The sequence below is a fragment of the Macaca nemestrina genome, chromosome 15 (genome assembly GCF_043159975.1).
Source record: "Macaca nemestrina isolate mMacNem1 chromosome 15, mMacNem.hap1, whole genome shotgun sequence".
Classification (NCBI taxonomy): Eukaryota; Metazoa; Chordata; class Mammalia; order Primates; family Cercopithecidae; genus Macaca; species Macaca nemestrina.
This window is the reverse complement of record NC_092139.1, coordinates 32,648,330-32,675,115: the sequence shown is the minus strand read 5'-3', so window position 1 is coordinate 32,675,115 and position 26,786 is coordinate 32,648,330. Positions and strand designations below refer to the sequence as shown.

Genomic DNA, 26,786 nt, shown 5'->3' with positions numbered 1-26,786 from the left:
CTGAAGTGCAGTGGCACAATCTTGGCTCATCCGCCTCCCGGGTTCAAGTGATTTTCGTGCCTCCACCCCTGAGTAGCTGGGACTACAGGCATGCGCCACTACACCCGGCTAACTTTTTATATTTTTAGTAAAGATGAAGTTTCACCATGTTGGCCAGGCTGGTCTCGAACTCCTGGCCTCAAGTAGTCTACCTGCCTTGGCCTTGCAAAGTGCTGGGATTACAGGAGTAAGCTACCACACCTGGCCAGAAATTTTTTTTTCTTTCTTCGAGATGGAGTTTTGCTCTTGTCACCCAAGCTGGAGTGCAGTAGCACGATCTTGGCTCACCGCAACCTCCACCTCCCAGATTCAACTGATTCTCCTGCCTCAGATCTCCCGAGGAGCTGAGATTACAAGCACCCACCACCACGCCTAGCTAATTTTTGTATTTTTAGTAGAGATGGGGTTTCACCATGTTGTCCAGGCTGGTCTCCATCTCCTGACCTCAGGTGATCCATCCGCCTCAGCCTCCCAAAGTACTGGGATTATAGGCGTGAGTGACTGCACCCAGCCAGAAATGTTTTAAAATCTAGAAAAATATGCCGAGTACAGTGGGAGGCAGGCGAATCACTTGAGGTCAGAAGTTCAAGACCAGCCTGGCCAACATGGTGAAACCCTGTCTCTGCTAAAAATACAAAAGTTAGCTGGGTGTCATGGTGCCCACCTGTAAACTCAGCTACTCAGGAGGATGAGGCAGAAGAATTGCTTTAACCCCGGAGGCGAAGTTTGCAGTGAGCCAAGATGGCGCCATTACACTCCAACCTGGGAGACAGAGCAAGACTCCATCTCAAAAAAAAAAAAAAAAAAATGTAGAAAAATATAAAGATGAGGCCGGGAGCAGTGGCTCACGCCTGTAATCCCAGCACTTTGGGAGGCCGAGGCGGACGGATCACCAGGTCAGGAGTTTGAGACCAACCTGGCCAACATGGTGAAACCCCATCTCTACTATAGATACAAAAAATGAGCCGGGCGTGGTGGTGTGTGCCTGTAGCCCCAACTATTCCGGAGGCTGAGGCAGGAGAATTGCTTGAACCTGGGAGGCAGAGGTTGCAGTGAGCCGAGATCACGCCATTGCACTCCAACGTGGGTGATAGGTGAGACGCCATCTCAAAAAAAAAAAAAAAAAAGAGAAAAATACATAGATGAATACAACCACCAACCATGTACCCACCATTGGAAGTGATAATTGTTAACACTTTCTCATCTTTGTTTCATCTTCTTTTTTTGTTAATAAAAGAAATAAAGCGTTACAGATAAAGTTGGTAAATGATGAAGTCTCTTTTTGACTCCTGGGGCTAGTCCTGTTCCCTAAAAACTGTTGTGGATATAGTATATTTGGTGTGACTCCTTTGATGTTCCTTCCTATACTTTCATTGTGGCACTGAGCATCCTGGTACCGATCTCCAGGTCCAAAGTGCAAGAACTTCTGTACTTCTCTAGAGCAGATAGTTAGAAGAGGAAAGTATATTAAAAAAACAAAAAAAAATTTTTTTGAGACGGAGTCTTACTCTGTGGCCCAGGCTACAGTACAGTGGCACAGTCACACATCACTGAAGCCTCAACCTCTTAGATGCAAGAAATCCTTCCATCTCAGCCTCCCTAGTAGCTGGGACTACAGGTGTGCACCACCACGCCCAGCTAATTTTTAAATTTTTTGTAGAGTCAGGGTCTCACTATGTTGTCTAGGCTGGTCTTGAACTCCTGACCTCAAGTGATCCTTCTGCCTCGGCCTCCCAGAGTGCTGAGATTACAGGCATGAGCTACCACACCGGGCCAAAAGGAGCATTTTAAATTCTATTAGATACTCACTGATTGGATCCCAAAGTGGTTGCCCCAAAATGTAGACTTCTGCTACCAGCCGTGTACAAGAGTGCCCATTTCCCCACAAGTTAGGCTTTTCAGTTTTTGCTAGTCTCATGAGTGAGAAGTAATTGATGCCTTATTATAATTGTAATTTGCTTTTTCCTAATTACTAGTAAGGTTAGACATCTTCTGAGTATGTTGGCTATTTGGGTTTCCTTTGCTGTGAGTTGTTTACCCCTAACCTTTGCCTGTATTTTTCTCTTGGCATCATTTATCTTTTTTTGTTATAGATTAGCAGGTGTTTTTTAACACAGGGATGTTACTGTTTGTTCTTTTTTTTTTTTTTTTTTTTTTGAGGCGGAGTCTCAAGCTGTTGCCCAGGCTGGAGTGCAGTGGCGCGATCTCGGCTCACTGCAAGCTCCGCCTCCCGGGTTCCCGCCATTCTCCTGCCTCAGCCTCCTGAGTAGCTGGGACTACAGGCGCCCGCCACCGCGCCCGGCTAATTTTTTTTGTATTTTTAGTAGAGACAGGGTTTCACTGTGGTCTCGATCTCCTGACCTTGTGATCCGCCCGCCTCGGCCTCCCAAAGTGCTGGGATTACAGGCTTGAGCCACCGCGCCCAGCCGACTGTTTGTTCTTTAGTTTGCAGACTCTCCCCCTAACCTGTCTCTATCCTAACTTTGGCGTCTTTTGATGAAAACTTTTCATTGTCATGTAGTCTGAACTGTCTTGATCTTGGAGTGTTTTTGTTTTTTTGAGACGGAGTCTTGCTCTGTCATCCAGGCTAGAGTGCAGTGGCATGATCTTGGCTCACTGCAAGCAACCTCTACCTCCCAGGTTCAAGTGGTTCTCCTGCCTCAGCCTCCCGAGTAGCTGGGACTACAGGTGCTCACTACCATGCCCAGCTGATTTTATTGTATTTTTAGCAGAGACAGGATTTCGCCGTGTTGGCCAGGCTGGTCTTGAACTCCTGACCTCAAGTGATCCGCCCGCCTTGTCCTCCTAAAGTGCTGGGTTTACAGGTGTGAGCCACTACGCCTGGCCTGGAGTGTATTGTTTTAATAAATGTCTAAAGTAGCCTCTAGGGCACTGAGGTGGGACCTCTGCTCCTCCTTTTCCTGCAGCTCCATGTGTCCTACCAGAAGTACTTCAAGCTGGAGCCCCTCCAGGCTTACCATCGGGTCATCAGCTTGGAGGATTTCATGGAGAAGCTGGCACCCACCCACTGGCCCCCTGAGAAGCGGGTGGCATACTGCTTTGAGGTGGCAGCCCAGCGAAGCCCAGATAAGAAGACGTGCCCCATGAAGGTGGGTCCTGTGGGTTCAGGGTCCCTTTCTTCCTGTTCCATGTCCTCTAGGCCCCCAAGACTATGTCATGGCAAAATGCAGGGAAAGGACTTAGAGTAGAAAAACGGAGATTTAAGTCCTGTTTCTGGCATTTGTTAGTAGAGCAGCATCACCTCGGGCAGAAGACTTTGCTTCTCTGAGCCTTCATTTCTACCTACAAAATAGAGATGCCAGTCCCTGCTCTGTCTCACTCATAAAGTGTCTTGAGGGCCAGGTGAAAGAGTGCTTATAAACTGCAAAGTGTCACATCAGTACTAATAACTAATATTCACGTAGCACTTACTATATATGTCAGATACCATGCTAAGAGCTTTACGTGTATCAACTCATTTAATACTCACACTGTTCCATGAAGAGAATACTTATAATATCCCCACTTCATAGAGAGGACACTGAGGACGGCACAGAGAGGGTCAGTATCTTACTCAGGATCACACAGCAAACAAGTGGTAGAGCTGGGATTCAGCCTTAGGTAATTTGGCACCATTGTCTACCCACTTAACTTGAATACTTTCCTGCATCTCAGCAGGCAAATGAGAGGCTGTCATATCTTATTAGAAGAAATTTGTGCATTTCTGGCACTTTGGAAATAAGGCAACCCCCAAATATGTCTTTCGGTGTATGTTCTAAAGTCTTAGGAAAGTGGTTGGAAGAACCATGAAATTTGAGAAAGGAGACCTAGCTCACAGCCCCAGTAGTGTCCTTACTTGCTTGTAACCTTGGGTAAGTGTCTGACCCTCAGTGGGCCTTGGTTTCCATCTTGAAAATGAAGGCATTGGATTAGCCAATCTTGAATGTCTCTTGAAGCTCTAGTCCTTGGTTCAGGTCTGCTTCTCCCCAGACCGTCATCAGTGCTGCCGGGTCAGCAGGGTGTGACATGTGAACAGGAAAGACTTTCCTGCTGGAAACCAGAATTAAAGCCGAGGCATCTCCTCAGTCCCTGGCCCAGGAATTACAGAGTGACATTCCTCCTAGGCCATCCTGTGAGAGTGTTTTGGCCTGAGTCAAATCACCCAGGTTTTCCCACCTACTGGCCCCATCCCCAAATGGCTTTCCATCCCCCTCAGTAAGCTTTCCACCACTCTCTTTCTGCAGGAAGGAAACCCCTTTGGCCCATTCTGGGATCAGTTTCATGTGAGTTTCAACAAGTCTGAGCTTTTTACAGGCATTTCCTTCAGTGCTTCCTACAGAGAACAATGGAGCCAGAGGTACTTGGAGGGGGTAGGGTTGCTGGGTTTAGGGGAGGGGCATGGAGCTCGTGGGTATTCAGCACCTTCTGGCACTCTCTCGGTCTTCCCCACCCTGATGTATGAGACCAAAGGTGCCGGTGCTCTGTCTGTTGAACTTGGAATCCTGTGTGATCTGTTCCCATCTCCACGCCTGACACGGTGGAACGTTGACCTGCCATGAGGTTGAGAAAGAGTTTATCGGTTGATAAGGGATGTCATAAAAAGAACATTCTGCAGTCACATGAGTCTCAATTTCCTCCTCTAGGCGTGAGAATCACTCCTGTGTTACCTTACTCTTCACAAGGTGAAATTGGGAGCAGCTTCTAGAGAACATCTTCAGGTGCAGACCGAGAAATTATGTCATCTTGATAATTACTGGATGTGTTTATTAATTGCACTCCATTAGCCCCTGTTTAAAAAAAAATAGGTTAGCAGGGCATGGGCACAGGCTGTGAAACATTTATAGGGCGTCTGTCATGTCTGAGACATAATACTCAGAGGCCAGTGGTGATGTGTGAAAATGAGGATGACCGGCCCTGGTTTTCTAGGAGCTATGATCTCACAATGACAATAATCAGCATAGTGTACTTGTCCTTAATGCTATAGCATGGCAGGAAAGATCGTGGGCTTAGAAGGCAGATATTGGTTAGGAGGTGCAAGGAACATACTAATTCATATGTGGTCAAAGCACTTGGCATTTAATAGGCCAAAGGTAAACAGATATAGAGAAATGAGTCTCACGCCTGTAATCCCAGCACTTTGGGAGGCCAAGGTGGGTGGATCACTTGAGTCTTAAGAGATCAAGGCTGCAGTGAGCCATGATGGTACCCCTGCACTGCAGCCCAGGTGACAGAGCAAGGCCCTGTCTCAACAAAACAAAACAATCACAGGCCGAGGAGTGAGACAGTCCTGAGCCCTGAGCCAGCACTGATGGTATCTGCTTCGTAGTGCATGAAGTGCATATTCCGCACTAAGCAGCCAGCCAGTGTTGGCTGTCAGTGTTATTGCTCACGTGCTTTATTTTATTTAAGCCTTTGAGATAGTTCATGAAGTGGGTATTGTTATCAATTTCCATTTTATAGGCGAGGAAACTGAGCCCAGTGAAGTTAAATAACTTCCCAAGGTCATTGAGCTGTTGAGTGGACAGCTCGGGTCTGTTTGTAAATCTTTATTTTATTTTATTTTTATTTTTATGTATATATGTATGTATGTATGTATGTATTTATTTATTTATTGAGACAGAGTCTCGCTCTGTCGCCCAGGCTGGAGTGCAGTGGCGCGATCTCGGCTCACTATAACCTCCACCTCCCGGGTTCATGCCATTCTCCTGCCTCAGCCTCCCGAGTAGCTGGGACTACAGGCGCCCACCACCACACCTGGCTAATTTTTTTGTATTTTTAGTAGAAACGGGGTTTCGCCATGTTAGCCAGGATGATCTCAAATCTCCTGACCTCGTGATCCGCCCGCCTCAGCCTCCCAGAGTGCTGGGATTACGGGCATGAGCCACCACACCCGGCCTGTAAATCTTTAATAAATAACAACAGCTAAGATTCATTTAGTGCATTCTATGTGCCAGACACTGTTCTAAGTCTTCACAGGTATTGACTCACTTACTCTTTCCCTGAGTCTGTGGGTTGTTACTGTCATCTATGCTTTACACTTAGAGAAATTGAAACAGAAAGGAGTAAGGTCTCTTGCCCAAGGTCATGAAGCTTGAAGTTGCAGAGCTTGGTTTTGAACCCAGGAAGTCTGAATCCAAAGCACCAGTTATTTTATATATTTATATTTGAAACAGGGTCTTGCTTGTTTCCCAGGCTGGAGTACAGTAGTATGATCATAGCTCACTGTAACCTCAAATCCCTAGGTTCAAGCAATCCTCCCCACTCAGCCCCCCAAGTAACTGGGACTGCAGGCATGTGCCACCACGCCTGACTAATATTTTGTTTTGTTTTGTAGATATAGGATCTTGCTATGTTGCCCAGGCTGGTCTTAAACTCCTGGCCTCAAGTGATCCTCCCACCTCAGCCTCCCAAAGTGCTGGGATTACAAGCATGAGCTGCTGCGCCCAGTCCCAAAGCACCTGTTCTTAATCACCATGGATTAAATAGCTGTGCCTTTAACAGCTGCCAGTTCCTTTCTGGGACTTGCCTTTGCACCTAGTTCATGCGCTACTGAGGATCCTCAGTCATGGCAGATTTAAATCTTCTTCATTGTTGATCCCAGATAACACACTCCCATTCGTCTGCCTGCATGGTTCTCCCCCATTCACCTCCGAATGAACTGGAGCTGTTGCCAGAGGCAGACCTGCCCTCAAAAGATGGAGATTTGCCCATGTTGACAGTATGCCAGGGGGAAAAAAAGTGCCACCAACTCTAAAAGCAGCTCCAAAAGCAAATTCCAAAAAGCCAGAAAAAGCACACAATCCTAGTAGGAAGAGAAAGGACAATGGTGCATGGGGAGTGTTGTTGAAACACTTGTTTATTGCCCCATAGCTTTGTTTTAGTTCATTGAGTTGTAAGAATTACATGAGGGTTTGAGGAAGTTTGTGCCTTACAGCCAAGTTTTTGGGAAAGGAAAATTAGTAGGGAAGATGAGGTCCCTGGAGGGAGTTTAACGGAGTTGACAGTCTCTGGACAACTGCCTGCCTGCCTTCAACATGTACTTAAGAAGCACTTCCTGAGCGTCAAGGGCTGGTTTGGATGCTGGGGATACAGGCCAGAATAAGGCAGATAAGGTCCCTGCCCCGATGGAACTCACAGTCTAACAGGGGAGATAGTGAATAAACTTTTACATAGGATAGTTCCAGAGTGACATGGTGCTTAGAAGGATGTTAAACAGGTGGTATGTGATTGGCAGGGCTAAGACCAGAAGGATGAGACGGAGCCAGTTATGTCAGAGTTAGAGGGAAAGTAGTTCACAGCAGGAAGTCAGGAGCAAAGACCCTGAGGCAGGAATAAGCTTGGTATGGTGAGGGGGCAGAAAGAAGGCAATGTGGTACACAGTGAGTGAGAGAATGGTAGGATGTTGCTGTCATCTGTTGCTGCATAATAAATCACTACAAAACTTAGTAGCATAACAATAGTTATTATTTCTCATGGGACTGTGGGTTAACTGGGCTTAGCTGGGCAATTCTTTTGGGTTTTCATTTTTCCGTTTTCTTTATGGAATCCCTGCGTACAAAGTTTAAATTCAGGTTAAACATCTATTTCTTGGAATGAATAACCTTTATTGTGAGGCAATGAGTACCCTCAGATATGGTGGGAGATTTCTTTCTTTTTTCTTTTTCTTTTTTTTTCTTCGAGACAGGGTCTAACTCTGTTACCCAGGTTGGATTGTAGTGGCTCCATCACAGCTCACTGCAGCTTTGACCTCCCAGGCCCAAGAGCTCCTCCCACCTCAACTCCCCAAGTAGCTGGGACCACAGACACACACCCCCGTACCCATCTAATTTTGTTTATTTTTTGTATAGACAGGGTTTTGTCATCTTGCCCAGGCTGGTCTTAAACTCCTGGCTTAAAGTGATCCTCCTGCCTCGACCTCCCAAAGTGCTGGATCACAGATGTGAGCCACTATGCCTGGCGTAGAGGTTTCTTTTTTAATGAAGAAGAAAAATTTACATGTAATTCATTACTTCTCCAAAAAAAATTAACATTTTGATGTGTATACTTGTGTCCCCCACACATTTATATGTATATTATATATACACATACATATCTACACATATTAGCTTAAAATGAAATCAGTGTGTGTGTGTATATATATGTATAAATATATATATAATCAAATAATAATTAACTTTTTCATTTTGGTTGGGCTCAGCAGCTCATGCCTGTAATCCCAACATTTTTGGAGGCCAAAGCAGGAGAATCGCTTGAGGCTAGCCTGGTCAATATAGCAAGACCTTGTCCCTGCAAAAGAAAAATTTAAAAATTTGCCAGGCATGGTGGCATGCACCTGTAGTCCCAGCTACTGTGGATGCTGAGGCAAGAGGATTGCTTGAGCCCAGGAGTTCAAGGCTGCATTGAGCCATGATTGTGCCACTGCATTCCAGCCTAGTTGACAGAGTGAGACCCTATCTTAGAAAAGAAACACCCCGGCCAGGCGCGGTGACTCACGCCTGTAATCCTGGCACTTTGGGAGGCCGAGGTGGGCGGATCACGAGATCAGGAGTTCGAGACCAACCTGACCAACATGGTGAAGCCCCGTTTCTAAGTTAGCTGTGCATGGTGGCTCATGCCTGTAATCCCAGCTACTCAGGAGGCTGAGGCAGGAGAATTGCTTGAACCTGGGAGGCGGAGGTTGCAGTTAGCCGAGATCACACCACTGCAGTCCAGCCTGGACAACAGAGTGAGACTCCATCTGAAAGAGAAAAAAAAAGACACCCCTCCTTAATTAAAGAACTTGTCCTTTTGAGATGTAATTTGTATCAATATTTACCAGTTTGGTAAATATTGCTGGCAGGATCGATTCTAAACATTTAAAAACACAAGATTTCAAAAATTGTTACTGGTGTGTATATATGTATACTAGTGGAACTTTTTTTAACCATTTTTAAGTGTACACTTCAGTGACATTAAGTACATTCACATGTGCAAACATTACGACTATCCATCTCTAGAATTTTTTCATCTTCCCAAACAGATACTCTGCCCGTTAAACCATAACTCCCATTTCCATGTCCCCGCGGCCCCTGGTAAATGCTTTTCTACTTTCTGTCTTTGAATTTCTCTAGGTATCTCATAGGTACTTAGGTATCTTATAGAATTGGAATCATGTAATATGTATCTTTTTGTGTCTGACTTATTTCATGTGGCAAGGTTCATCAGTGTTGTAGCCTGTATCAAAATTTTAGTCCTTTTAAGACTGACTAATAGTCCATTGTATGTATATACCACATTTGTATATCTCTTCACCTACTGATGGACACTTGAGTTAGCTGGGCAGTTCTTGCTTGTGGTCTTATGTGGCTGCAGTCAGCTGTCAGCTAGGGCTCAAGTTATCCTCCTTTTTTGGTAGAGATGGGGATCATGCTCTGTTGCCCAGGTTGGTCTTGATCTCTTGGCCTCAAGTAATTATCCTGCCTTGGCCTCCCAAAGTGCTGGGATTACTTCATGAGCCACCATGCCCATCCAGGGCTCAAGTTATCTAAAGGCTTGACCATGGCTGGGCACAATGGCTTACACCTGTAATCCCAGCACTTTGGGAGACTGAGGCAGGTAGATCACTTGATCCCAGGAGTTCAAGACCAGCCTGGCCAACATGCCAAAACCCAGTCTCTACTAAAAATATAAAAAATTAGCTGGGCGTGGTGGCACACACCTGTAACCCCAGCTACTCGGGAGGCTGAGGCATGAGAATCGCTTGAACCTTGGAGGTCGAGGTTGCAGTGAGCCGAGATTGTGCCACTGCATCCCAGCCTGGGCAGCAGAGCAAAACTCTCTCAAAAAAAAAAAAAAAGGCTAGACTGAGCTACATGTCCAGGAAGTCCCCCTCATGTGTGGTGGGTGATGCTGCTGTCATCTGGGAGCCAAGCTGGGGCCACCAACAAGCATGTATACACATGACCTCTCCATATGGCTTGGGCTTCTTACAGCATGGCGCCTGTGTTCTGAGAGGGGACATTCAGGGAGTGAGTGTCCCAAGAGACAGAAAATAGAAACTGCGGGCTCCCTAACAACTGAATCTGGAAACCAGCACAGTGTCACTTGTGTTGGGTGCTATTGGGAGGAGGCAGAGCCCACCTAATGGGAAGGGGTTCAAAGACTTGATGACCACTTTTTTTTTTTTTTTTTTTTTGAGACAGAGTCTTGCTCTGTCGCCCAGGCTGGGGTGCAGTGGCCGGATCTCAGCTCACTGCAAGCTCCGCCTCCCGGGTTTAGACCATTCTCCTGCCTCAGCCTCCGGAGTAGCTGGGACTACAGGCGCCCGCCACCTCGCCCGGCTAGTTTTTTGTATTTTTTAGTAGAGACGGGGTTTCACCGTGTTAGCCAGGATGGTCTCAATCTCCTGACCTCGTGATCCGCCCGTCTCGGCCTCCCAAAGTGCTGGGATTACAGGCTTGAGCCACCGCGCCCGGCCGATGACCACTTTTAATCTGCCACACAGGAAATGAGATCAGAAGGTGGGCGGGGGTCAAAACACTCAGGTTTGTAGGCCCTGTGAGGCAATCTGCTAAGAAGCCCGTGAATGATTAGTAGGGATGAATTTGAATGTCTATGAACATTTAACATTAAACATTTCTTAAGATACAGGATACTTCCTTGCTATGCAAATTTGTCCTTGGAGAAGAGAGAAAAATGGAATCAGAGAGTGAAGCTTACTGTGCGATTAGGCAGCTGCTCCCCTTCTCTGACCTCAATGTCCCATCTATAAAATGAAGGGGATGGGCAAGATGAGTGGTTTTGAAGCTATCTTCAGAGTTTTCAAGAAGTGCTTGTCAGGCATGATGGCTCACACCTGTAATCTTAAGGGATTACAGGGAGGCCCAGGCAGGTGATCCCCTGAGCCCAGGAGTTCAAGACCAGCCTGGGCTCCATAGTGTCATCAAGAATCCAGCTGGGTGCAGTGGCTCACACCTGTAATCGCAGCACTTAGGGAGGCAGAGGCAGGCAGATCACTTGAGGTCAGGAGTTTAAAACTAGCCTGGCCAACATGGTGAAACCCCGTCTCTACCAAAAGTACCAAAAAAAAAATTAGCCAGGCGTGGTGGCACACGCCTGTAATCCCAGCTACTCAGGAAGCCAAGGTAGGAGAATCACTTAAACTTGGGAGGCGGAGGTTGCAATGAACTGAGTTCATGCCACTGCACTCTAGCTTGGGCGACAGAGTGAGACTTCACCTCAAAAAAAAAAAAAAAAAATCAGGCTTCCATCTCTTTGTTCAGCCATCCAGCATTAGCTTTTGTGTCACCTCATGGGCCAAGATGGCAGATGAAGCTCCAGCCATCACATCCCAACTGGAGGGACAAAAGTTGCAAAAGGGCATATCCTCCCTTTTTAAGAAGCTTTTCCAGAAGTTCATTATAACCCTTCTGCTTACATCTCATTGGCTAGTATTAGGGCACATGGGCCATACCTACCTGCAAGAAGTACTTAGAAATGTCTGTCTTTCTTTCCCCCCTCGCCCCCCGGGGTATGTTTGGCTGATAAGAAGTGTCTTTATTTTAGGCTGCCATGTATGCAGCTGAAAACTGGGTTCTTGGGAAGGAGGGTAAGAGGTATTTCTTCTTTACCATATACTTTCTGAGGATCCTTCCAGCTCTGATGGTTCTGAGCCTGTGAATAGCCTGGCACAGCTCTAATTCAGCTGACACTTACTGCACATTGACTGTCGGAAGGCAATGGACCGTCATGCCAAACTATTCTCATGTATAATGGTCCAGGTATTTGAGCGCATGGCTTGTCATTCTCCCAGGCTGCTGCCGCCTCCCTGTGGGAACCAGAATGAGCCTGGAAGAGTGAGAGGGAGCCAGCCACGCAGAGACCTGGAGGGAAAGACAGTCCTTCATGGCAGGGACATCCAGAACAAGGCCCTGCCTTGTTCATGTCCCTGGGTCTTCTGCACTCAATATGGGGTTCATCCACTCGTGGTCCCACAAATAGACACTGGACACATAAATACATGCTGTATACAGAGAAGTCCCAGTTTGTTGGAGAATCTCAGCAGCACAGGCATGGTGGTGAAGAACCCCAGAGGTTCACTGGGCCCAGCAGCAGGAAAGCCAGCCCACTTCAGCTGGATAGCAGTAGGCAAAGAACCTGACCACGGGTGAGCAGTCACCGGGCAGGTGGAGCTGGTCAAGATTTTCTTTCCAGCCAAGGTCCCTGTTCCCCTGGCTTTCTTTCCAGACAGCGCTGTCCTACCGCACCAAGAGTGAGTGAGCAGATCAGCCTTAGCCTCTCGCTGCTTGTTGGTTCTGAGCTGATGTTGTCCCACTGGGACAGCTCTTTGCTGGTCCAGATCCAGGTAGAGGGGACACACATTCCAAGTCTGGAATTCACCAAAGGTCGACTGCAGGTGCTTTCCAAGAGGTCGGAGGGTGGCCGGGGGGCTCACATCCTGGATTTATCCCAATGTTCCAGCCCCTCTGGGAGATCTACTCTGGTTTTCCTTTGAAAATCCTTTGAGGTAGCATCTGAAAGATTAGCTGAAGACCTGGCCCTTAGTAGGTACTCAGGTAATATGAGTTCCTTCCTTTTCTAACCTCTGACAGCCTGATCTGGTCTTTCTGGTGAGGTCCCCAAATCTTTCTCATTTATTCTAAAAAATTTATCATGCCTACCATGGGAGAAGGCCTGTGCTGGGGCTGGGAATCAGATTAAGCCACAGACTCAGCTCATTGTCAGGGGTGGAGGAGATGGGAGTGAGGGGTAGTAGTTAAGAATGTAGGATCTGGGCCGGGCGCGGTGGCTCAAGCCTGTAATCCCAGCACTTTGGGAGGCCAAGACGGGCGGATCACGAGGTCAGGAGATCGAGACCATCCTGGCTAACACGGTGAAACCCCGTCTCTACTAAAAAATACAAAAACTAGCCGGGCAAGGTGGCGGGCGCCTGTAGTCCCAGCTACTCGGGAGGCTGAGGCAGGAGAATGGTCTAAACCCGGGAGGCGGAGCTTGCAGTGAGCTGAGATCCGGCCACTGCACCCCAGCCTGGGCGACAGAGCAAGACTCTGTCTCCAAAAAAAAAAAAAAAAAAGAATGTAGGATCTGGAGCACACTGCCCGGATTTAAATCCTGGCTCCACCAATTCCTGGCTGTGCAACCTTGGGCATGTTACATAACCTCTGTTCCTCAGTTTCCTTATCTGTAAAATGAGAATGACAGTACACTTCCCTCCCAGAGCTCTTGTGAAAATCAAATGACTTAATATACGTAAGCAATCGGAGCATTGCCTGTCACATAATGAGGCCCAATAAACAATTCACAGTTATGTATATAAACGAAACTGGAGTCTAGGCCGGGCGCAGTGGCTCACGCCTGTAATCCCAGCACTTTTGGAGGCTGAGGCGGGTGGATCATCTGAGATCAGGAGTTCGAGACCAACCCGGGCAACATGGTGAAAACTCATCTCTACTAAAAATACAAAAATTAGCCGGCCATGGTGACACGTGCCTGTAATCCCAGCTACTCAGGAGGCTGAGGTAAGAGAATCACTTCAACCAGGGAGGCGGAGGTTGTAGTGAGCCGAGATCACACCACTGCACTCCATCCTGGGAGATAGAGCGAGACTCCATCTCAAAAAAAAAAAAAAAGAAAACTGGAGTCTAGCAAGACAAGTGTCACCCAGCTGGACCATCAGGGAACACTTTCTTGTCACTGGTCCAAAGCCTGTGTAAGTGACACAGGCCTTGGATAGTGTATGTGGGAGCAATGGCAAACAGGCTGCTCAGGTCCCCAGCCTCACCAGCTGACAGTTCCATGGGCAGAGAAGATGGCTGCGGGGCATATTGTTGTGCAGAAGGCAGCAAGAGAAGTGGGACAGGAAACCCTCCCTAAGGAGGTGAGGCTTGGGAGTTCTGACTGACCTTGGAGGTGTGGAAGGTGTTTGCTGAGCAAGCGGTCAGTGTTGGGTGTGGAGAATGAGTGGCATGTCTGTCAGAGCACTGTTGTGTGAGGGAAAGATTGGAATGACCTCACTGTCCAGCAAGAGGAAAATAGGTAGGTAAATTGCAGTTTATTTGTACAAAATGGAAAGCTTTTAGAGAAGCCAATACAACCACATGATCCACATGATCAACATGGCTAAGTCTCTGAAACATAAAGTTGAATTTTTAAAAAGTTGATTAGATTTGTATGTAACCTTTAACTAGGTTATATGCAATGTGATGATAATGATGATGAGAGCTAGCATTCTCTGAGCGCTTTCTGTGTGCCAAGGTGCTGTTCTAAGTGCTTTGCTTTAATACATTAATCCTCTCAGCCCTATAAATGAATATATTAATTAGCTCGACTGTACTAATCATTTAACTACATACACGTATATCAAAATATCATATTGTATATCTTAAATATATACAACTTTTTTATTTTTTATTTATTTATTTATTTATTTTATTTATTTTTTTTTGAGACAGAGTCTCGCTCTGTCACCCGGGCTGGAGTGCAGTGGCCGGATCTCAGCTCACTGCAAGCTCCGCCTCCTGGGTTCGCTATTCTCCTGCCTCAGCCTCCCAAGTAGCTGGGATTACAGGCACCCACCACCACGCCTGGCTAATTTTTTATATTTTTAGTAGAGGTGGGGTTTCACTGTGTTAGCCAGGATGGTCTCGATCTCCCAGCCTCGTGATCGGCCCATCTTGGCCTCCCAAAGTGCTGGGATTACAGGCATGAGCCACCACGCCTAGCCAACTTTTTTAAATTTTTTTGAGACAAGGTCTCACCCTGTCACCCTGGCTGGAGTTCAGTGGCACAATCATGGCTCACTGCAGCCTCAACCTTCCAGGCTCAAGTTATTTTCCCGCATAGTCTCCTAGGTAGCTGAGACCACGGGCACACACCACAACACTCGGCTAATTTTTTGATTTTTTTGGATAGATGGGGTGTTGCCATGTTGCCCAGGCTGGTCTTGAACTCCTGGGCTCAAGTGATCTGCCCACCTCAGCCTCCCAGAGTGCTGGGATTACAGGAGTGGCCACTACACCCAACCACAATTAAAAAAAAAAAAAAAAAAAAACAGCTTTATGATGTGGGAACTGTTATCTGTTATCTCTATTATATGGATGAGGAACTAAGGCACAGAGTGGTGAAGTCACCTGCCCAAGTTAGCTAGTGGCATAGTCAACGTTGGAACAAAGCATTCTGGCTTAATCTACATTCCTCATCATTTCAGTCCATAGAAAGCACTCAGAAGAACCCTCCCCTCCTTTTTGATGCCTATAGTAAAAGTGTAAGCATACATTAAAACACATTACCCTCTGGGAAGGATGATGGCAGGATGAGCTTGTATTTAGGTGTGTGTATGTTTTGTTTTGTTTTGTTTTTTTAAGCCTGAAACAAAGCAAAGTTAGTATCTGCTGATTTGGGTCATGGGTATATAAATTATTAAATTATTTTCTGTATTTGCCTGAATGGTTTGAAATATTTCATAATTCTTACTTGAAATTTTCATTAAGGTCATTGTACATTTATATACAGTTGTAAGAAATAAGACAGCAACCTCCCATGTAGCCTTTACCCAATTTCCCCCAATGGTAACATTTTGCAAAACTATAGTACAGTATCACAACCAGGATATTGACATTGATACAATTCACCCATCTTACTCAGTTTTCTTGTACTTACTTCTGAGTGTGTGAGCGCATGCCTCTGTGTGTGTGTGTGTGTGTGTATGTGTATGTATTTAGTTCTGTGCAATTTTATTGTGTGTGGGTTTGTGTATCCACTACCATAGTTAAGACACTGAACGGTTCCATTATCACAAGGATCCTTGTGTTGCCAGTTTATAACCACACCCACCTCCCTAAACATATACACCCCATTCCTAACCTTTGCCAACCAGTAATCTCTTCTCCATTTCTGTTCTCTTCTCCATGTTATCATTTTAAAATGTTTATATAAATGGAACCATGCAATACATAACCTTTGAGATTGCCTACCCTCCCTGACCCAAGGATAATTCCCTTGACATCATCTAAATTGTTGCCTGTATTGATAGTGTGTTCCTTATTTTGGTGGGGTTCATATTCCATGATACAGGTGTACTGCGGTGTGTTTAGCCATTTACTTGTTGAGTGACATCTGGGTTGTTTCCAGTTGGGGACTATTTTGTGAATAAAGCTGCAAGGGACATTGGTATATAGGCTTGTGTGAACGTAAGTTTTCATTTTTCTTGGATAAATGCCTAAGAGTACAATTGCTGGGTCATGAGGTAACTGCATACCTAACTGCCAAACTGTTTTCCAGAATGGCTGTTCCCATTTCATACTTTTAAGGAAAGGATTTTGGCTGGCGGAAGGCACTTCCCCACTCCAGCTGGAGAGAAGTATACAGAGATCTAGAACTTGAAAGTGCATTGTGAACATGGAACAGCAAGGTGTTTCATGTTGCTGAGACGTAGTCTGGGTTTAGCTGAAGAGGGAACACAGGTTTGCTCCTCATTTGTTCAGTCAAGAAATATTGACCAGGTGCGGTGGCCCACACCTGTAATCCCAACACTGGGAGGCCTAAGTAGGCAGATCACTTGAATCCAGGAGTTCGAGACCAACCTGGGCAACATTGTGAAACCCCATCTCTATAAAAAAATATAAAAAATTAGCTGGGCCTGGTGGCACGTACCTGTAGTCCCAGCTACTCAGGAGGCTGAGGTGGGAGGGTCTTTTCTGGAGCCTGTAGCGGAGGTTGCAGTGAGCCACTACACTCCAGTGTGGGTGACAGCAAGACCCTGTCTCAAAAAAGAAAAATAAAAGAAAAATATTTACCGAGCTCTTGGGTATGCCAGACACTATTCTGCACACACTGTAACCACTGCCTTCCCACAGCAGAAACAGATGTGAAATAATTATGAGGTGTACTGTGTATGAAGGAGGAAGCAGGGGCTTGGGAGGGTGTGATAGGGGCACCTGCAGACCTCTGCTCCCTTCCATAGCGCAGGGACCCTTCCTGTCTTGTTTTCCCCCAGGCCCCAATACATAGTAGGCAATCAATAAATGTTTTTTAAATGTTGAATGAACGATTCAAATCCAGTGTACATAGTCCCTGTGAGTGTGACCTGGCTGTTGCTTCTGTAAGCAGCTGCACGTCCCAGTCCCGCCATGTAGGTAAAAGGGCAAAGGCTTGGTCCAGACACCCCACCCTGGAGTGAATTACCGCACCACAGATTGGAAGCCAGCGTGACATATAAAAGGTTGGAATGCTCTACTGTAAAGTTTTAATTGTTAAACAAGCAAAGAGGGTTGTAAATTCCCTGCGGCGGGACAGTATTGCATATTGTGCCTGTTGCCGCCGCCACCAAGGTTCCTTATCAGCCCGTTGGTATTTCACAACCTCTCGTGCTTCTTGCATGTTACAGGGGCCCCTCCGCAGGGTCTCTGGGGCATGGTGCAACACCATCCTTTTTTCCGTGGGGGTGGCAGCCAGGCTTTCTGTGCGTCCTCTGACTTCCCTCATTCCATCTCCTGTCTAGATTTTCTCCAAAGGAACATCCGGTGCTTGCCCTGCCGGGAGCCCCGGCCCAGTTCCCTGTCCTGGAGGAACACAGACCACTGCAGAAGTACATGGTATGGTCAGACGAAATGGTGAGGACGGGAGAAGCCCAGATTCACGCCCATCTTGTCCGGCCCTATGTGGGCATTCATCTACGTATTGGCTCTGACTGGGTAACTTCCCCCTTCCTCTCTCACTAGCTAACTTGGATGTGTCCCTGAGCAGGGCCCGGGCCCCGGCCTGTAGGGATTGGCCCTGCGTCCCAGCCAGAGCAGAGAGCTCTTGCTTGGCCTGGTTCGTGGGATTGTGTCCCATCATCCCACTGCAGTACACATCAAAATGTAACTCCGGAGTGCCTGCCGGCCAGCTCTCACTGTAGCAGCTGCTGTTTTATCCTCATTTTACAGATAGGTAAACTGAGAAATCATGCCAGACCCCAGGTCAGGCAGCAAGCCATAAAGAGGCCACAGTCCAGGAGTCCCCTGTCCTAGCTCAGTGTCTGGCTAGTAGACTCCGTATTGAAAAACAAACTATGGAGATGAGGCGTGGCTCCCAAGAAATGAAGATGTCATCCTTCCAGAATTTGGAGGCTGTTTAAATGTGCAGAGTCCTCGTATTCCAATGAGGTTTTCACCTCTGTGTGAAAATAACAGAATCAGTGTAGACTGTTGCCTTAATTGACTTAAGAAGATACGTAGATATGTTAGAAATGCTCATTGCAGAAAACTTGAAAAATACTAAAATTAAAATTAACTCATAGCCGATTGATGAGGTAATCTTACATTTACCCACTAAATTCTCCCCTTTCCCCCAACCCCCACAAAGAAAGGGAGCCAGACCCAGGATATTTTATGAGTGGCTCCAACCAAACATTCAAGGAATAGTAATTCCCATCTATACTTTCCTACAACATGAAGAGATATAAGATGCTATTTTTTATAAAGCTAGCATAACACTAATACCAAACTCAGATAAGGTCAGCTCAGAAAATTATAGCCTATTCTCCCTTATGAACACAAATGCATAGATCCTAAGTGAAATATTAACAGGTCAAACCCAATAACATATTAGCACACAACACAAACATGTAAAATCTATCACAAGAATGTAATGAAATTTACTGTATTAACACCCAAAGAAGAAAAATCATATGATCATCTCAATAGAGGCCAAGAAAGTATTTGATAAAAGTCACCACCTGTTCATGATAAAAACTCATAACCAACCAGAAATAGAATGGACCCACCTTACCTTGATAAAGGCTATCTCTCGAAACCACAGCAGATGGCATACCTCCTGGGGAGCTGTTGGACGTGTTCCCACTGTAGTTGGGAATCAGATAAGGCTGCCTGTTAGCACTGCCACTGTTCAGAATTCAGTGAATGTCCCAGATAATGCAGTAAGACCAAGCAAAGTAATTTTTGTTTCAAAAAGCCAATATCCCACCACCCAGAAATAACCACTGTTAACTCTTGGTGCATTTCCTCCCTCAGTGCTTTTTTTGAGACAGGTCTCCAGACTCTGTCACCAAGGCTGGAGTGCAGTGGCAAAATCACAGTTCACTGCAGCTTCCACCTTCTGGGCTCACCTGGTCCTCCCACCTCAGCCTCCTGGGTAGCTAGGACCTCAGGCACACGTCACCACACCTGGCTAATTTTTGTATTTTTTGTAGAGATGGGGTTTTGCCATGTTGCCCAGGCTGGTCTCCAACTCCTGAGCTCAAGCCATCAGCCTAGCTCTAGGCCTCCCAAGATGCTGGGATTACAGGTGCGAGGCACTGCGCCTGGTCCTCAATGTTTTCTTTAAAAATGTAGTTAGGGGCAGGGCACAGTGGCTCACGCCTGTAATCCCAGCACTTTGGGAGGCCGAGGTGGGCGGATCACGAGGTCAGGAGATAGAGACCATCCTGGCTAACACGGTGAAACCCTGTCTCTACTAGAAATACAAAAAAATTAGCCAGGCGTGGTGACAGGCGCCTGTAGTCCCAGATACTCGGGAGGCTGAAGCAGGAGAATGTCATGAACCCAGGAGGCAGAGCTTGCAGTGAGCCGAGATCACACCACTGCACTCCAGCCTGGGTGACAGAGCGAGACTCTGTCTCAAAAAAAAAAAAAAAAAAAAAAAAAAGCGTAGTTAGGCCAGGCACAGCTGCTCAAGCCTGTAATCTCAGCACTTTGGTAGGCCAAGGCGGGTGGGTCACCTGAGGTCAGGAGTTCAAGACCATCCTGGCCAACATGGCAAAACTTCATCTCTACTAAAAATACAAAAATTAGCCGGGCATGGTGGCAGGTGCCTATAGTTCCAGCTACTCGGGAGGCTGAGGCAGGAGAATTGCTTGAACCCGAGAGGCAGAGGTTGCAGTGAGCAGAGATCACACCACTGCACTCCAGCCTGGACAACAGAGTGAGACTCCATCGCAAAAAAAAGTAATTAGGGTCTTCCTGTATAGCCTGTCTTTTTCCACTTACCAGGGCAGTTGCCAGTATTTAACCCTGTTCCCTGCCCCCCATAGAAAAATGCCTGTGCTATGCTGAAGGACGGGACTGCAGGCTCGCACTTCATGGCCTCTCCGCAGTGTGTGGGCTACAGCCGCAGCACAGCGGCCCCCCTCACGATGACTATGTGCCTGCCTGACCTGAAGGAGATCCAGAGGGCTGTGAAGCTCTGGGTGAAGTCACTGGATGCCCAGTCGGTCTATGTTGCTACTGATTCCGAGAGTTATGTGCCTGAGCTCCAACAGTTCTTCAAAGGGAAGGTATGTGCGGGCCAGGTGGGAGTGCAGCAGGAAGGGAATGAAAGGAGGAGTCAGGGTGGTCCCACTGCCCACTGCATGCTTCATGGGCTCCCCTACAAGCCTTTTGCCTGGATCTACCATTCCTCTCCAGTTCCTACCTTCCTTCAAACCCCAGCTCAGAGGCCTCCTCCACAGTCTTTCCAGGTTTTCGTCCGCTCCTGGAGCTCGCATGTCCCCGCTGGGACCTTCTCGGCCCTGTATCATTTCTTCTCTTGGGCACTTTCTGGACTGTATGAGACTGGTGTCGAACCATGTCTTATTTCCTCCCAGGAGCTGTGGGCTCCTTGAAGGCAGGATCCAAGGCTGACTTACTGTTACATTCGTTGGTGTCTAGCCTGGTGCTTCAACCTCTTTGGGACTGAAACCCTGCTTTACCATCACCAGTGTCTAGGACAGTGCCTGACACTTAGTAGGCAGTCAGTTTGTTGAATGAGGATGTAGAGAATGGGCTCTGGGGAGAGATCCAGTATAGTGGAGGAGTTAATAACAAGAGACTCTGGAGTCAGAGAACTTGAATTTACCCACTGTGCAGCCTTGAAAAAGTTATTTGACCTCTCTGTGCTTCTGTTTCCTCATCTATAAAATGGGATTGAACAATACCTATCTCACAGGGCAGTTGTGAAGGTCAGATGTAAAGAAATTGAAACAGTTCCTGCTACAGAGTAAGTGCTCAATAAAGTTAACTATCATCAATAGTAGAAATTGGTGGCTGATGAAGGAAGCAAAGGATCTTTGTGCTTATAAACCCTTGAAGAAGCCATGAATAGTGAGTATTCAGTACAAGAGTAAATACTAGAATGTTATTGGTCAGTGCTTACTGTATCAGTGAAGAGTAATACTCAGGTAATGAGTGAGTACGTATTGATAAAATGACTGAATTAGTATTAAGCATTCCATAGGACTTTGTAGGCTGAGTGAAAACCGTAAATGCTGTGCAGGCCTTAAGAGGCAGACACTGGGTGCCATTGGCTTTATATCAAGGGCCTCCCCTTCTCTCTCACCCCAAATACACAGGAAGCTCCAGTGCAGAGAGGAAGTGCTAAGTCAGCACATTCTAATCTCCTCCCCACCCACTGAACAGAAAATCAGAGCTGGGGCTGGGCACAGTGGCTCGTGCCTGTAATCCCAGGCCAAGGCAGGAGAATTGCTTGAGGCCAGGAGTTCGAGATTAGCCCGGCCTAACATAACAAGACCCCATCTCTATTAAATAAATAATTACAGAAGAAAGATATAATTAAGAGAAAATCAGAGCTGAGAGACCTCAGGGGTCGTCTAACCCAAACCCTCTTTTATAGCTGAGGAAATCAATGTCCCAAGAAAGGATAGAGTTTACCCAAGCAGTCCCAGAGCTAATTATAATGGGCATGACACAGAGTGGGTAAGTTTCAGAATGTGAGTGGAATTGTTTGGGGGATTTTGGCCATGATTAAACTGGTATTATTTCTTTGCTACAATCCAGATAGCAGGATGATGATTCTTGTTACATCAGAAATCTCTGTGGAACAGCAAAGCACTTTCAGCCCCAACTCTGCCCACATTCCCCTCACCTACCTACAACCCCCAACTACCTCTGTACTAAGCTGAAGCATTTGGAGAGTCCCAGGGAGTTTTTTTGTGAGTTTTTGGAGTCTGTATCTGTTGCACCTTGAATCTCTTGCCATTTTCTATTTCCTGTCCCTGTGCCAGTCTTCTCGTCCCTCCCCACCCCTCAACTCCCTTCTCCATGGGTTCAGAGGCCACCCTTATCCTGAACTAAGCCTTGCTCCGCCATTAAGCTGGTCCAGTGCTGAGTAGGGGTACCAATAAATAAAATGTGGTCCCGCCCTCCAGGGCTCACATTCTAGACCCAGGAAAAGAGACTGCAGGGAGCTAATAACGTGTGTCACAAGGTAGGTTCAGGAGCTTGCTAGAGAGATGGGCAGGTCCATTCATTCACCTGTCCACTCACCAGATTTTTCCTGGGGCAGGCTCTGTGCTGCACCTGGCCAGCAGTGGAGAGCAAACCGACACAGCTCTAGCCCCAGTCAGGGGCAGGAGATGATGCTAATCAGAGAATCACTAAGGAGTGGAAACTATAAGCAGAGATGTGTGCTCCAAAGTAGAGCAGCAGGGTTCTGTAAGAGTGAAGAGCAGAGGACTCTGGCCTAGGCTGGAGGGCCAGGGAGCGCTTCCCCAAGGAGGTACCACTGAAGCCGAGATGCGAAGGAGAACTAGGAGCTAACCAGGTAAAGGGAGGTGCACCCTGAACGGCACAACATGCGCAAAGGTCCTGAGGAGGGCAGGAGCCTGGGTAGGGGCTGGAGCTCAAGGAATGATGGGGGTGGGATAAGAAGAGGCCCAACGAGGGCCTTGTAGGCCACGTTCACAATATGTCACCCATATCTGAAGAGCAGTAGGACATCATTACTTGGAGGGTGGGAAGGACAGGTGCAAGGTTATCTCAAAAAGTTTCTTCTGGCTGCTCTGTGGTGAGCAGACCAGGAGAGGCAGTGAGGGGACCAGGAAGAGGCTGTTGCAGTCCATCAGGCAAGAGATTGTGATGATCGGGCCCAAGGAGTGGCGGTCCCTCAAGAGAAGGGTTCACCTTTGGGGAATATCTCGGGGGTAGATTGGACAGACCTTGGGCTTGGATTTGGGGTAGATGGGAGACGGAGGCATCCAGCCCAGGACTGGAAGGTGTGGGGCTCTCTGTTCCCCTATGGTTTGGTGGGGAAGACCATCAGGCCAGGGCTTTAGGAAAAACAGAACTTGAGCTTAGCCTTAAGAGTCTCGTCAGGCCAGGCACAGTGGCTCATGCCTATAATCCCAGCTATTTGGGAGGCTGAGGCAGGAGGGTCACTTGAATCTTGGAGTTCAATACCATTCTGAGCAACATAGCAAGACCCTCTCCTCTTTAAAAATTGTTTTAAATTAACCACATCCGTGGTGGTGCACACCTGTAGTGCCAGCTACTTGGGAGGCTGAGGTGGGAGGTTGCTTGAGCCTGGGAGGTTAAGACCTGCCTGGGCAGTATAGCAAAAACCTATCTTAAAAAATAAATAAAAAAGTCTGGTCGGTATTTTAACGGGTGAAGAAACAGCATTCCAGGCAGAGGGAACAGCACAAGTGAAGGCATGAAGGCGTGAATGGTCTGTTTGGAGCTGAGGCTCCTGGAGCGGGGAACGGTGGGGTGGGCCTAAGCAACAGCTGGGCAATGCTTCCCTCAGTCACTGAACCACATCTTCCTCCTCTCTGCCCCTCCTTTTGTGTCTATAACTGCAGCCCAGGGAAGAAGGTTGGGGGTATGGATGGCAGGCCTTGGCCTGCAGCCACCCCAGCTTATATGCTCTGCCCTTCCTCCTGCAGGTGAAGGTGGTGAGCCTGAAGCCTGAGGTGGCCCAGGTGGACCTGTACATCCTCGGCCAAGCCGACCACTTTATTGGCAACTGTGTCTCCTCCTTCACTGCCTTTGTGAAGCGGGAGCGGGACCTCCAGGGGAGGCCGTCTTCTTTCTTCGGCTTGGACAAGCCCCCTCAGCTGCGGGACGAGTTCTGATTCTGGCCTGAGCACCAGGCCCTCTGATCCTGGAGGGACCAGAATCTGAGCTGTTCCTTCCAGCCAGGCCTGGCAGCCAGAGGTGCTCCGGGATTGCAAACTCCTCTTCTCACCTGGCAAAGATGGAGAAGAGTGCCAGGGACCCCTGGAAGAGGGAGACATTCCATATCCCAGGGCATAGGACTTCCAAGTTCCTGGGAGCAGGAGCATCTCCCATTGCACGTACTTCCTGCTCTTCGGGGAATGTCTCACACCGGCAAAGCAGTCCAGCCTCCATCTTTCGGTCCATTCTGCTCTGAGCAGCCTGGGATGCTGAACTCTTCAGAGAGATTTTTTATAGAGAGATTTCTATAATTTTGATACAAGGTCATGACTACCCTAGAACTCTCTGTAGTTTTTGAAAATCAGTGGATTCTATTAACATAGGTACCTAAAGTGACCTTAACTGAATGTGGATGAGGCTGGGGCTGGTGTGAGTCTTTTGGCAGCTTTTCAGGGTGTCCCCCAGTGTGGCCCTCAAGAGCCATCCCTACTGCCTGGCCAGATCCATTGTTGTCCCCCACTTCCTAGGCCATTTCTGGAGCTTGGGGGATGAACACTGTCCTGTGTTGTAAACACTATGCAAATGGAAGTTATTGGTCGTAGTGCTGTGCAGCGCTCTGTGGGCGACCAAGTGCCACTCACATAGCATGTTCCTGGCAAGGAGCACATACCATCAAGTCAGACTATCATGGTATTGTTCTCACAGTCTTTTGGTGATTGGTGGCCACTGCAAACTTAGCACCATCAAATCTCTTCTGATCTCTTGCCCCAGTGGGGCCTGGTTGGTACAATGTTGGCATTAGGTTGATATCCAAAGCCTGTTCTCCCAGCCTCCTCCTGCAGCTGGAGCCTTCAGGCCATATTCTCACAAGGGAACATTTGCCAAGGTTCTGACCACATAGAAGATGCCCAGCGCCCAGAAGCCATCGGAATTATCAGTGGAGAAGCACCTTTTGACCCTTCCCTTCCGATGTAATCTCTGCCAACACCATGAGGCTTAAGGTGCTCTAAGTCATGAGTGTTTTGGTCTCTCAGATGCTGCAGTTTTAATAATCCATGACTCCTGAGAGCCCATGGTTTAGAACCTTGTGGTTCTAAAATTCCATGTCTGACCCCTGTAGATCTTTTCCCCACCATGTCACCTCCATTGGCTTTTGATCCTGGAAAGGTGGCAGAGCCTCCACTGAGCCAGGCCAAGAGCTCCTTGCTGGGCCTTCTCCCTTGATTACCTGTGGGAGGAAACATTTTGTTGTCAGGGGCAGCCTGGGTCAGAGCTCAGAGGTCACAGGGTATCAAAGATCTCAAACACCAAAGTCAGCATTTGCTGCATAGAGCTGCCACCCAACTCTAAGCAGGAGAAACTACAGAAAGGGCCTTGCTATTTTTCCCTTTTGGGAAAACAATGAAGTATTTTAAGTCCTGGGTGGACTGAGAGATGGTTTGCCTGTCCAGACTTGCTCTCAAGCCTCATCCAGAGAAAAAGCTGCAGATGAGGGAGACTGTACACTCTCTGCCACCACTAGGTTGTAAGCCCGTGGCTGGCTGGCTGATTTCATTTTGGAATTCATTTGCCATCCACAGCCTTACACTAGGCAAACACTTTAGAGTCTGGGACTCCGGTGGGGCCATCCAATGTTTCTTTCCCCCAAGACAGGGCCTTGGTCTGTCTCCCAGGCTGGAGTGCAGTGGCATGATCATGGCTCACTACAGCCTTGACCTCCCAGGCTCAAGCGATCCTCCCGCCTCAGCCTCTCTGGTAGCTGAGACTGCACACCTGGCTCCAAATCACCTTGATTCACATCAGCAGTAATAATCACTTGTGTTCTGAAAGAAAGAGCACCAGAAGTTCTAGCAAAATTCAGTTGTGTTCTGTGAGCTAGCACTTTTTCCTCTGACCCAATTTTCTTACCTATAAAATGTTCAAAGTCCCAGATCAACTAAAGCATGTATATAAGAGCACGTTGTAAACTTGAAAGAGACAAAGGCACAAATGTGGCTGTTGATTAATTTGACTGCCTCTCATTGCTTGTCACCTCCATGCCAGGCACTGTGCTTGCTAAGTGCTTTATGGGCATTCTCTTATTTATTCCCCAGCCCTGGGAAATAGGAGCTGTCATTATCCTTCTCTTTCTGCACAAGGAAAAATTAATGCCCTGAGAATTCTCATAATTTTCCCAAGGCTGCCCAGCTTGTGGTGTTAAGCCAGAATTTGACCTCCCAGAGCCAGTTCCATTAGCCGCCATGCTCTGCTTCCTCTAATTCACAGAATGCACTTTCCACACTGTGTGCCATGGAGGCCTCCTATGGAAAAATGATCAGCCACCTCACCTTCTGTTGGGTACCTGCTGTGAGTTTGCCTATGCCAAAAGGATTAAGGAGGGGAGGTTACCCAAGAAAAAAAAGCCCACATGTAGCTTACAGCCCCCATTGGATAGTTACTCAGTACAACAGTCATTCAGCAGGTGTTTGTTGATCACCTACTATGTGTCAGGCTCTCTGCTAGGTACTGGGAATGTGGGAGAGAATCAAGCATAAAGTCTTTGGTCTCAAGGAAGTTGCATTCTAGAAAGTAGCAGATGTAATAAATGTACTGTGGGAGGTGTTGATAAGTGCTATAAATAAATATAGAGTTTGGGAGCAAAAAGAGGGAGTGGATCTATTTTAGATAAGGAGCCCAGGTAAGACCTCTCTGAAGAACTGCCATGAAGGAGGGAGGGAGCACATTCCCGGCAGAGAAAACAGCACATGCAAAGGCCCTGAGACTGGAGTGTGTGCCTGAAGAGCAGCCAGGAGGCCAGCATGGCTGGAGAGGCAGGCTTAGGCAGGGAACCGAGCAGCAGATCAGAGCAGGCGAGCTGAC

At 47.4% G+C, this 26,786-nt stretch overlaps 1 protein-coding gene and 1 long non-coding RNA gene across 4 annotated transcripts in view; one reads left to right on the top strand and one right to left on the bottom strand.

The window, feature by feature from the left end:
* Positions 1–26,368, top strand: part of LOC105496184 (protein O-fucosyltransferase 1) — a 31,402-nt gene extending 5,034 nt beyond the window's left edge. Inside the window, exons 3-7 of one of the 3 annotated variants that reach the window (XM_011766341.2) lie at positions 2,967–3,149; positions 4,284–4,396; positions 17,537–17,630; positions 20,069–20,311; positions 23,696–26,368. In XM_011766341.2, the coding sequence (XP_011764643.2) occupies positions 2,967–3,149; positions 4,284–4,396; positions 17,537–17,630; positions 20,069–20,311; positions 23,696–23,884 (822 nt within the window). In that variant the 3' untranslated portion in view covers positions 23,885–26,368. Of the gene's footprint in view, positions 1–2,966; positions 3,150–4,283; positions 4,397–4,682; positions 4,758–17,536; positions 17,730–20,068; positions 20,312–23,695 lie in introns of those variants that run through there. The other 2 variants (XM_011766340.3, XM_024797417.2) reach the window with 2 other exon arrangements.
* On the bottom strand, positions 3,952–4,845 carry LOC139358478 (uncharacterized). Its single transcript, XR_011613427.1, has 3 exons — positions 4,707–4,845; positions 4,462–4,589; positions 3,952–4,089 (listed from the first exon to the last, which is right to left on the bottom strand). It is a non-coding gene; the product is annotated as an uncharacterized lncRNA (long non-coding RNA).
* Positions 26,369–26,786: the final 418 nt, after the last annotated feature.